Below are 12,366 nucleotides of genomic sequence, written 5' to 3'. Positions count from 1 at the left end.
TAACCAAGTGTACTGAATGCACTTTACTTTCATGGCAGCTCTGGGATTCGTAATTGCTAGATAAAGGGTCAAAGTAGGCATGGTCCTTTCTATGAGACACATAGACCTGGACATGGAAATCACTCCAGAATAAAACATATTGCAGCCAAAGAAAGACAAAATTGCTTCACCATTTAGGAAACATTTTAGGGAATCTTCCTAATCAAGAGAAGAGGAGGTATGTTGGTTCTTTGTTCTACTCAGAGTTGAAACATCGCTCATTAAGATCTAATCTGATTACCAAGTGGTTCAGACAGATTTTCCGCTGTGGGCAAACCCAGCAAATCAATGGCAGGTTGCCCAAATAGTACCCAGAGTGGAAAATAAGGACATCCATTGTGTTCACATGGCTCCCAAGCCTTTCATGGGGCATCATTTACATAATCATCACACTTGTTACTCTAACTAAAACAATGTTTGAGATTTGTGCGGTTTGTTTCAGGGCCATCTTTCTCTACTGAATGATACAGTAGTAAATTGCTTAGTTTTAGTACAGCTCAAACAGTACCCAGTTCTCTCTCTTCTACAAATGACTGTGTACATGTCAGTACTATGATATCAAGCATTAAAAGAATGACTTGTTTGAACAACCAAGCAATCACGTGTGAAATATGTGGTTGTGGGTTGTTACCGCTTTTCATCACAACAACTGGATCCCAAAGATGACAGCAGAATTCTATCTGAATAATATACCATCAGATATCTTTACATTAATTTCAATCCACAATAGTTAAGAGCTATTCATATGCCAACAGTTTATGACATATAATATGACATGTTTGTATTGCTATTATATTTATATCTGAACAAGAACATTCTTCTTAAATGGAGAATGGAGGGGCCAAAAAATTGTAGACAGGGAGTATCATAATTAAGCTAAAATCACTAGTGCTATTGAAACGCTTTCCGCTTGGTTTAGTGCAGAAGTATGTTTGGTTTTAGTCATAGAAATAACTTTCTCATATCGGAAACCTCTGCTGGGAACGAAAGGCAATTTAATCCCTGTTCTTCACAGACAGGCTCCATCTGTATAAACCCCATTTGTAATTATGTGAGGGATTTTTCATTCAAGTATAATCGAAATTTGAGCTCAGTTGATAATGTTTAATACTACGATAATATAAACAGATCAAAGTTAAAATTTTATTAAAATTTGAGGTGAGCGTATGAAGTCTTTTATAAATCATAAAGGACTGTTTTAAAGGGCAGATAAGTGAGAGATGTGTGAAGGTGATTGAATTGTGTTGAATGAAAATGTCAAGTTAAATATTCTCTAAATAACACCTCCTAAGTTTTGTAATGTAACTTGACATCAATAACATTAAAGGAGCAATGTGTAACATTCAAACTTTCTAAAAGCTTCCTAATGGTTGTAATGAACATGTTTAATCGTTAGCAAACGATATCCCTTGAAAGAAATATTTCAGTTACAAATGCTGTTTTGGTCCCGAAAAGCGCTTTCTAAGCAACAACAGCATGCAAACCATCCCTTGCTTGGTAATGCCTGCTGCATGGTCTCCATGGGTAACTCAACGTGCGTGAAGTAGGCGGAGTTGTTTTTTAGCAAGAACGGGCATAAAACTTCAGCAAAATCCTTCAACACTGCCACCCAAGGGTTGCATGAGGTATCGGTGTGCAAATGACTATGAGGTTGAGATATCAAGCTATGCACGCACCCCGTACGCGCAAGGGGGACGTCCCTTTACTGATGAAAATGACGTCACAAAGTGGCAATGCGGAGACAGTGGATAAGCTTTAAGGAGTGAAGGAAGGAATTCTAGCATTCCTTCAACTCTCTCATAGACGTACTTTGAGACAGGCATAAATCACTTTTCTATGCACCATTACTTCCAGTGACGGGAGAAAGAAAACATCACTTTCATTACTGGGCCATTCCGCTGAGGTGTGGAATGTTCCATGGGCTCCAGAGTAGACAGAACGGCCTGTCCATCATATGTCTATTGTTTTACAAATCCAGCTCCACTTACTGTAATGTACAGGCAGAACCCACTCATCCAAAGACAAGGATGAGGTGGATTTGACCAACCATGCATAGCAGGCCGATAGCATTTTGTCATGCAGAATATAAATCACTATCTTGAGAGAAAACACACTCTAAGAGTATGAATTAGGCTGTTTGAGAGAATCCTAAGCAACCTGCCCAGTGGTGAGTACATGTTGTTTGAAGTACAGTAGACCAACATACAGCACTATAGCCGGTATCAAAGCTGTGTGCTGGAAAACCTTGTTGCATTAGAGAAGTCATGGGTGCTGGTGCTCATTTGGAATTTCCTGTCTTTTGCGGCTTTTGACAAGGCATAACGTCTAGCATAAAACATAGTTTTTGGTCATTGATATGTATTTTGTTTTACAAAACCAGCTCCACTGTAACGTACAGGCAGAACCCACTCATCAAAAGACAAGGACCAACCATGCATAGCAGGCCTGCAGCCTGACACACACTCTGACACACAACTGAGGACTAAACGGACGTTCAAGAGAAGAGGTGATTATTTTACAGTTGATCATTTCTTACTGAATGACATCATCTTACAATGCGATGATAGAATCTCCCACATCACACACCACCAACCTTGAAAATGATATCCAATATGGACTATAACACTTTGCTCCCTGTTACGCCTCCTGCCTCCTCCAGATAAGCTGAATAAATGAAGTTGTCTTCCTCTGGTCAATATATGAATCACACGTTATCATCCATATCTCATAAGCCTTAATCTTTAATTACAGTATCTTCTCCAGGGTGGAAACACCCCTGTAAAATGATCAATAAATTGGAGTTAGGGTTAGGGTTATTCAAAATTCACTCCATTACCTGGATTAACTAAATAGACAACTTTGAAATTCATGTGTGTGTGGCTCACATTGTGTGTGTCTGTGTGTGTGTGTGTGTGTGTGTGTGTGTGTGTGTGTGTGTGTGTGTGTGTGTGTGTGTGTGTGTGTGTGTGTGTGTGCGCGCGTGCGTGCGTGTGTAAGTTATTGGATATGCCTTTGATTATATACTTGCACATACTTGTTGATACTAAGCCTGAATTGTTTCTATATTATTGTAACTCCCTATATTCATGGGAGAAAAAAAAGTGGTGTCACGAATCAATGTTTTGAAGTGAAGCATTCTGGACTGCAGCTTGCAAGACCTGCATTAAAATAACACTGCTTTGGCTTCTGGGTGTTAAGCAAAATTGCCATGTGTAATCCCCTTAGTTCCGAAGGAGTATTAGCAGAAATTCCACAATACTCAACATGATTTCACAGCAACTGTGTGCTTTGAAGGACACTTATAATTGCCGGGTCAATTTGGTTGACAGACACCCTTGCTGGAACAAGGGGGTTTTGAGCTAAATTCAGACGAAAACTATTAGGTTCAATTTTTTCTTAATAACGGAAGACAGGCCGAAGCAGACTATTTGTTCAGCTGATCCAGACCACAACTACCTCAATTGAGAAAGAACCAAGGAGCTCTTTCTTCAAATTTCAGCCATTCTCTGTGTTTAAACAAGAATGTTTAAAATATCATATAAAATTACCAAACTTTCAGCATCTTCCTCACAAATTCAGAAGAAAGAAAAAAGAAAAAACGCCCCCGCACACTCACCTGAGAGAAGTTGAGTCCGTTCAAGGGATGGCACTGTTCCTCCACCTTCTCCACAGCGCCCGTCCTCTTCCTCATCCGCTCCGCCTCCTGCGCCAAGTACAGATCCAGAACGGGCACCCCGCGTGTCTTGATATCGGCCTCCGTGAGCGAGTTCACCATCAGCATCACCCACACGGGCCTCTTCCTCTCCCAGTTCCCGGCGATGGCGTTGAACAGGTAGTCTGCGTAGAGGCCTTTCCCCCGCTGGTCCGGGGTCATCCAGGAGGGCATCATGAGCTTAACATACTCCAGGTGCCTCTTGAGCCGCCGGTAGATGTCCCTGGGTAGCACATCCTGTAGGTTCTCTCCCTGGGGTAGCAGCTGACAGCTGGTCAGGGCTGAGATGGTGTAAGGGTCAGTTAGGTCCAGCTCAAAGTACACGATGTTGCTCTCCTGGAAGGCCTTCTTGGAGTTCTCGGGGATGAAGTCCCAGACCCGTGTGTACGGGACATGGATGGTGCCGTAGAAGTACGACGGAGGGTTCCGTTTGATGGTCCACAGGAAGGAGTTTAAATCCGTTTGCTGCCAACACACACAAGAATAAATGAGCGAATTAGTATTAATAAATAGGCCTATTTTCATTGACTCAAAGCCTGTTGTTATTATTATGTAGACAAAGCACTTAAGCCTGTGTGTGTGTGTGTGTGTGTGTGTGTGTGTGTGTGTGTGTGTGTGTGTGTGTGTGTGTGTGTGTGTGTGTGTGTGTCATATTGTTTCATTCTCCAGCTAACAAGGTGTAGTTGCCAAAACCTTAATTCAGTAAAGAAAACAATCAAATGAACTCCAAAAACTACTTTATCATTAACAGTCATAAAGTAATACAATAAAAGGTTGATTTTCATTCATGTCAGTGTCAGTGACATCCATGTTAGTGTCAACAGAGACTGTGGATTCAATATTGAAGGAGACTGTGGATTCAAAAAGCGCCTTCAGATGCGTAATAGAGTGATAATATCATATTAACAGATCACTTAAGAGCCAGTAGACAAACCAATACACATCTAAAATGGTCTGAGCTCAGCGCGACAATGTGGGAAACATTCCAAAAAAAAGGTATACAAGACAATGAGTGTTGATTAGAACCAAGCATGCTTGCCATTACCAAAATGTGTCAGGAACATAAAAGTACTAATTAAATTATGTAAATATGTTGTAATAAATAACAGTGTATTAACACGTTTTTGCAGCATTCTGCAAAGTAGGCTACCTGTGACAGTATGCAACCAGTACACCTGTGGGGAGCAAGTGGGTACTTTTCTCAGATTTAAGACACATTAAGGAGAGTGGTATTGCAGCACTTACTTTCCTATTTAGCTCGCAGTTAGAGGAATCCTTCAGGCTCCATTGGTCGGCTTTCACCAGTAATATTAGGAACGCTTGAATAAATGCGCCCCAAGTGACCAGCATCGTAGCTCCAAGCGTGCAGGGGTAATTTTCACAATGTGTTGCAAACTACCTCAACAACAGTTCCCCCAGAGGAGGAAATTATTTTCCAATGTTTGGTTCCCTGAAAATTAAGTCACACCGATACATGTCCGACATAATGCCGGGCGAACTCATGTTTGTGCGAAACTGCATGCAACTTGAGTTTTGATTCACGTGTGAGAAAGCATTGATGTTGGTCTCACGGAGAGAGAATAGCCATGTCACGCTGTTGTCCTCTTGGTGACACTCTCCTTCTCCCTCATATTTGATATAGTGTCTTGCCTGGCACGTGAGGGTACAACTATAACACAACACCTCTTCTATAAATAACCGCCCCTAAATGAAACCTATTATTTCGGTTGACTAACTTTCCCGTTTAGTAGCATATCCTGAACATCGAGCGGAGTGTGCACGATGTTTAAAGTTTTAACTGCACACAAGCAACAGGTTCTCCATGCGTCCTCAGTTCCGAAATAAGACGTTGGAAATCTCCTCTCGCTACGATGTTGATGTTCGTGTTATCAACTTCCAAACACTGCTGCGCGGACACAAACTATACCATCAAAGCCGGTCTAAATGAGTTTCTCCAGCTTTCTTCGTAATAGGTTGTCCTCGTCTCCACATTGTCCCCAAATGATCGAAGAAACTTCTTTTATCGTGTCCTCTCTGTTTCTATTTCTATCTCGACCAGCCTTCATTCCTCTCTCACGGTGTTGTAGAAGTGCGTGAGCATCTCTGTCAGGCATGGCCACTACCTACCCCCTACCTCCCCCCTGCCTCCACCCCCTCCCCCTGCTCACTCTGACTACGCAATAATCTCATTTCAGCATCTTGTCCCCGCGGGAAGAGCACACGCATTCACTTCACAAGTAGGCCTACAAGATTGGCCAGATCTCCTGAAATAACTTCTGGATGCTGAACGGCGGTGGGTATCCAGAGAGGAGAGGGCTTTCTTTATGTTTCGGGCAATAGCGCGACAAATTAGTGGGCACGGTTTGTTATTAGTGTCGGATAGTAGGCAAGACAGAATCTATGTTTAAGAAAGCAATTGTTTGTTCAAACTGTGTTAGTCGTCGACCTCTTTTGGTGGCTGGTACTTGGCCTTAAGAAAAAGGTCTGCACAATAATGTGTGTTGATGCCAGCAAGTCACATATGCCTATTAGTCATTATTACGGAAATAATGTATGATTCTCTTTTCTCCATTTGAGCGTAGTTCCTACTTTAGATTACTCAGGATAATGGCTTAAGATGTCTATTAGTTGTCTAAAAGCTGTAATTGACAAGGGCACGCAGGGTGTTGGATTTCCTGGTGATACAAACCTATGTCCTGCTAATGCGCGACAAACTACGCGCTATTAACATGACAATGCGCGCACCATGAGCACCATCGGATTTTGATGCGTTTCTGCCGTAAAACCTAACTTTCACACCCAGTAGTTAATGCATGTTGTCAGACGTCTGTGTAAATACAAACATTTGCACAGACAAAGACGGTCGGTATGTAGGTAAATAAATCTTACACCTACCAACAACCTGTCCGGGAATAGCCTCTGCAAATAGGCGTATGGCGTCGTCGTCGATTATTAAATAGGCCTAGATTATTTCCCATTGATTTATTTACATAAAATCCTATATGATTACATTCCTTTGTATTATCGAAATCAACTAGCTTTGGAATTATCAAGATAACACAAATTGTCCGAATGGACTACTCTACTTGATATTATCCATTGATTTTACCTGGCTCTTCACATTTTCCTCTACCAGGTTAGTAGTATATTTTCTATAAATTGGTCCATCCTATCTGATGGTCACCTCTACCTAACCCCACATAAAGTCTGTAGGACCGCCATCTAGTGGGTGAAAGACACTCTCCCTGGTGCAACCCATGTGAATCTGGGGTCAGTTTCCAGAAAGCTTTGTAGCTTAAGTAGTACTTAATTTCTCCTGGTAACCCAGCCGCAAAGCCATCCCAATTTCTCCTGATAACCCAGCCACAAAGCCATGAGAACCAATTGTAAAATCCATGTCTGCAGGTCAATCTTCTGTTCATGAAAGAACAAAATGTGTTAAATTAAGAACTTTTCTGGTCTCATTGTAATGCATGGAATGAAATGAGAAATGGTTTCAAACACATCATTCCTCATTTTGTTCCATGCATTACAATGACACAGTCCTCAGATTTCTACCTCCACCAGCCTCCCCTGGTCCCAAGATAAATGCATCAAGCCTGTTATCAAACTGCTGTGAGGTGACATTATACATAAACAACAGGGGGTCAAAGGGTTTAGTACAGTGATCAGATGTTTTCTCAATGGATGACGATCAATACCACCAGACGGACCTGTGTAGTGCAGGAGTTACGTGAGCCAAAACTGTTATTAAATGTTTCTGTTTCATAAGGTCAGACTCATCAGCACAGATAAATAGACCAATGGCACCAATTTCTGCCAACAGGGTCAGGTTTTGATTTCTGTAGGTTTGGATGGTTATTTTGTTTCCCAGCAGTTTCAGCCATTTTAACCACACTGTAGTCCTACTGTATCCTTGTTTCAGCGCACACTGAGGACTTTAAGAGAGGAAGACAAGCACACACAAAAACCTAGAGGTTTGGCCTTCCCTAGGGCTCACGCATTCTACATTTTGACATTTAGCAGAAGACATTCTGCTTGGCTTTTGCAAAAAACAACCACCCAAAACATCAACGGCAGATCAATTATGGTACAAACACACGCTCCCATCCCACGTTATATGGTGTGTTTATACAACATTAATGTGCTAAGATAAGATCCTTTTAGAAGTTGTTTGATGTGTAGTCTGCCAGCAACTGTGCGGCTGGTCCGTCAGGGTACAGTGAACCTGGTGGAAACAAACAGGAAACCAAAGCAAATTGATTCGTTAGATTGATGCACTGATTGAGGAACTGCATAACAAGGTTGAAGGAAGCAGTTCACAGTGATGGAATGCCAGGAGGAACTGAGGTTTGTTGTCCTTCGTTTTTTGGTATAATTATTTTTCATTTGATGTTCAACCAGGATGTTTAGGGTGTCACTATGTGGTGAAAATCAAGATGGCGCAATATGTAAATGTGAGTTGTGTTCTGCACTGCAACGATCTGGGTATAATAGTCATTTATGTAACGGAATCAGGAAGGGTATCAAACACACGTGTTTGATACCCTTCACACGTGTTTGATACCATTCCTCATTCCATTCCATGGATAACAATAAGCCCGTCCTCCAATTTCTACCTCCTCCAGCCTCCCCTGACTTACAGGTAATGTCATCATGATGTTCATACCACTCCACCCCACTGTGTGAGAGTTCATACCATGAGCCTGAGACAACCATGATGCGTCAGATGTTCTAGAGGTTCTGAAATGTATGTTTTTATTGTTCATGGCTCCTCCTGTCAAATAAACATGATAAAAACAATTTTAAAAAATGCATTTCACTCAGACGCATAATAATCTCAACATGATTTCTTTCATCCATATAATCCCATGCTTTCACAGCATCATTGAATTCTCACCGTCATCCAATACACTAGAAGCAAAATAAGACACATGAATCTGATGAAATCTCGCTGACAGATATTACAGGTTATAAGAAGAAATGTTAGGTGACAGTGAGCCTAAAAGGTGGATCAGACTTAAACAAAAATACAATACGTTGTGTACTTTGAACTGGTGTCAGAGCGGCCCTGACCTCCTGGAGTGCTCTCACTCAGGTTATGTGAGAAGGCCAATCTCAACCTTTTCAGCACATCAAGGCTTCTAATTATTTTCCTCTGGCTCAGCGTGTGAAAGAGAGCCTGTGTTTGCTCAAGATGCTGGGCTGGACCGTCCCGTTCTGGATCTGATTTAGAAATCTTATTTAGGATGCCAAGCTGAGTTGAAGGAGCAGGACATGTAGGGTTTCTTCTCAAGAGGAGTTTTTTTATGAGTTCTGCATCACAGCTGGTGATGTGGAGGGCCTGGGAACTGTGAAAACACACACACAGGCGTGCAGGCAGGCAGGCACGCACACACATACACACACACACACACACACACACAGGCGTGCAGGCAGGCGCACACGCTTGCACGCACACACACATACTTGCTCTTATATACACACAACAAACACTCTCTCTCACACATACACAAACTCACAAACTCAAACAAAATCTCACCCTCTCTTACAGTATATTTACCTCAAGTTTGTATATGCCACCCCAAAGTATAAAGATACTGAATATATCACTGATATCACTGTTCCTAGATAATAGTAAAATTGGCCTTACTGCAGTCATTTCTCAAGCTTATCATACCTCATGACAAGACCATATGGCATGCATTGAAATATTGTGTGCTATATAACCTCACTGAGGTCTTACACTTATAACTACGAAGGTATTGAGCTATAATTGTAATTTATACACTGCACTGACAGATATCGCTGCTAAATATTGACGTACCACTTCATAAAACACAAGCAAATAAGGAAATCTAAGTCACATGAAAACACTCAAGTGCGGGTAGGATTTCAAAATTGTCATGAGCCAGATTGGACAAACTAAATTAGTTGGAATCAGAAACAGATGGCTAGCTATGTAGCTGTTTCCTTACAACACAAAACGGGACCAAAAACATATAAATAGCATAGCCTGAAAGAGGATTGAAATAGACCCTACTATATTTGAGAAGCATGAACTTACATATATATTACTCCCACATACATACAGTACATTATGCAGAATTATCCACTGTTATGCAGAATATCCACAGAGAATATGTTGGAATGTGCCAGAGTATTTCTTACTTTTGAGAAGTGATGTGGTGTTGTTGTTTTTTTAATTCCCAGCGCTACAGAGAGGGCTAATGTGGAGATTAGGTTGACACAGAGATTATCCCTTTTAAGATAAATTCACAAAGTTCCCCGTCATTATGTTTCCCTCTGTTCCTACTGTATTTATCCAATGCATTTAAATTAGATTAGCACCTCTCACTGTGATTTGTTCTGGAACTCCTGCCTGAATACAAATCAATTACACCAAACAGTTTTTGATTTGCCCTATGTAATTTAAAATAAAGTGATGCTCTTATAGTTTAATGTGACACAATGCTGCTTTCTAAAACACAAAGAACATGTTCAAATGAATCAGTTTATTATTTACGGTGCAAAATATAGAAACTGCATAATCTCTAAGAAATCATTTGCATCTGAACCATGTTTTTGCATTTCATTTAAAGTCAGTCTGTATCTAACATGAAACAATCCCCCGTATATTTGAGACATTTCCTTGATATTGCCGTTTCCATGTGGACTTTATGTATACTGGACATTTATGTCAATGAGCATATTATGAGTATAATCTTTCACTGGGTACTTGATCACATTGTTGATGTTAACATTGTGACCCGGACCAAAGAGCAGGGAGACTGAGGGAGCCTTGATGAAAATACACACGGGCATCCATTAACAGTGGACCAATGACCACATGACTAATGCAACACTAATGGCAATGATGAAACCAAGGAGACACATAAGGGTATTTGTGTAAAGACCTGAGTAATTTGATACAGAGATGTCACTGTTTATTGTGGACTGCTTTACCTCTTTATGTGTGAAGTGTTATAATGGAAACATGAAAATCAGTCTATCACCCCTTCGTACAATAAACAGTAAGGTTATGTTCCATTATAGTTAAAGGAGTACTTTACTAAAATTGTTTCCCAACTGTGTGTTTGATACCATTCCCCATTCAATTCCACGCATTACAATGAGCCAGTCGTCCGATTTCATAGGCTGACTTCAATTTATTTGTATGCAATAACCTGTGTAAAAGAGAAAAAATAGCATTTTCTATGACTATTAATCACCATTTGTGTCATGATATCATGTACCATCAACCATTCATTTCCCATTGAACTTGAGTATTTATGCAGATATGTGTAACTTCTACGCTGAATTCCCCCTTGACATTTCTTGTGTTCGGCAGGAATCCATTTACGCTGCCTGCGACCATGCAGAGGAAGAAAGCCGTTCAGTGTGAGATGATGTGTAGCATTAGTGAGACCACCCAATGTTCCACGCTGCGCCCGCACTCTCCGCAGCCTACTCCCCGTTCGCAGGAAAATGGTTTTACCCTCAGAGCTGCACCGTGCCACGCCTGGGCCCCCGTCGTGGCAGTCAGGGTCTGAGAGCTTAAGAGAGCATCCACAACGGTTGGTTCTGCCGCAGCGGTTCTTATACAAACAGCTGCGATTCTAGACTCTAGCCTCTGCCCAGACCCCCCTCCCCCCTCTCCCCCTCTGTTACTTCTGAGTACCCCCCCCCCCCACCCCCCCAACATTCTCTTACCCCCTGAGTAGTCTATAGTCCCAGAGCTCTGAGCTGCCCCACCACCACCCCCCCAACATTCTCTTACCCCCTGAGTAGTCTATAGTCCCAGAGCTCTGAGCTGCCCCACCACCACCCCCCCTCAGCACCCCTCAACGACGGCTGTTAATCAAGCAGAAAGGGGCTAATGGTTCTGATCCCCCAACAGCAATATTTGTACTTCTGTCTGAGTCCTCTGCCTTGTATTTATACTCTGTGGAGAGCAAACAGCCTCCCATGCACGGGGCAGTAGCAGGAGGCATGTGTAGTTGGTTTTCAATTAGTTTTACTTTGATCAGTAGAAAGAAGCATAGCATATGAACAACTATAGGTCTTTTTTGTAAGATCTTTGAAGCAATGGTGTGTAATGGGGAGTGGGGAGTAGGCCTACTACATACTGTGGGCTATCCATGGTAAATGGCTGGAGTTTTCTAGAAGAACAAAAAAAATAAAAAATAAAATAAAAAATAAAATAATGAAAAAAACATGAAATGTGAAATGTCTTTCCGTTTGTACTTGTTACAGGACTTTAGTTTTCATACAGATATCCTTTGTGGCATCAGAGCGGCAGGGGTTAGCACTCAGAACATGAAGCTCTTTTCAACAAGAAACACCAACAGGGAGAAAGAGGTTTTCAACACCCTCAAAAGATCATCAAGCCATCTTTGTTGATGTAATCCTCGTATGTTTAAACCAATATCTCGGCCCGGCTGGAGACTGAGAGGCTCTCAAGGCCTGTTCCTTGTGATTGTCATCTTATAAACAAATGAACCATTTTGCTGCTGGCTCCCAGCCATGGGGTGTCACTCAAGTCCACCCGGGTCAATGGATCCGATTCACTGGAAACCGTCTTTATTGATAAAAGGAAATGTGTACGGGGAGTT

At 41.7% G+C, this 12,366-nt stretch overlaps 1 protein-coding gene across 1 annotated transcript in view; it reads right to left on the bottom strand.

Moving 5' to 3' along the window:
* The window catches only part of trabd2a (TraB domain containing 2A), a 44,602-nt gene extending 38,821 nt beyond the window's left edge, over window positions 1-5,781 (bottom strand). The window contains exons 1-2 of the mRNA XM_083670555.1: window positions 4,997-5,781; window positions 3,656-4,216 (exon numbers count right to left, since the gene is read on the bottom strand). Coding sequence (XP_083526681.1) covers window positions 3,656-4,216; window positions 4,997-5,101 — 666 coding nt within the window. The 5' untranslated portion in view covers window positions 5,102-5,781. The remainder of the gene's footprint in view (window positions 1-3,655; window positions 4,217-4,996) is intronic.
* Window positions 5,782-12,366: the final 6,585 nt, after the last annotated feature.

Source organism: Argentina silus (genome assembly GCF_951799395.1).
Source record: "Argentina silus genome assembly, chromosome: 5".
NCBI lineage: Eukaryota > Metazoa > Chordata > Actinopteri > Argentiniformes > Argentinidae > Argentina > Argentina silus.
The sequence above is the reverse complement of the archived record's forward strand: the minus strand, read 5'-3'. Positions and strand labels throughout refer to the sequence as shown.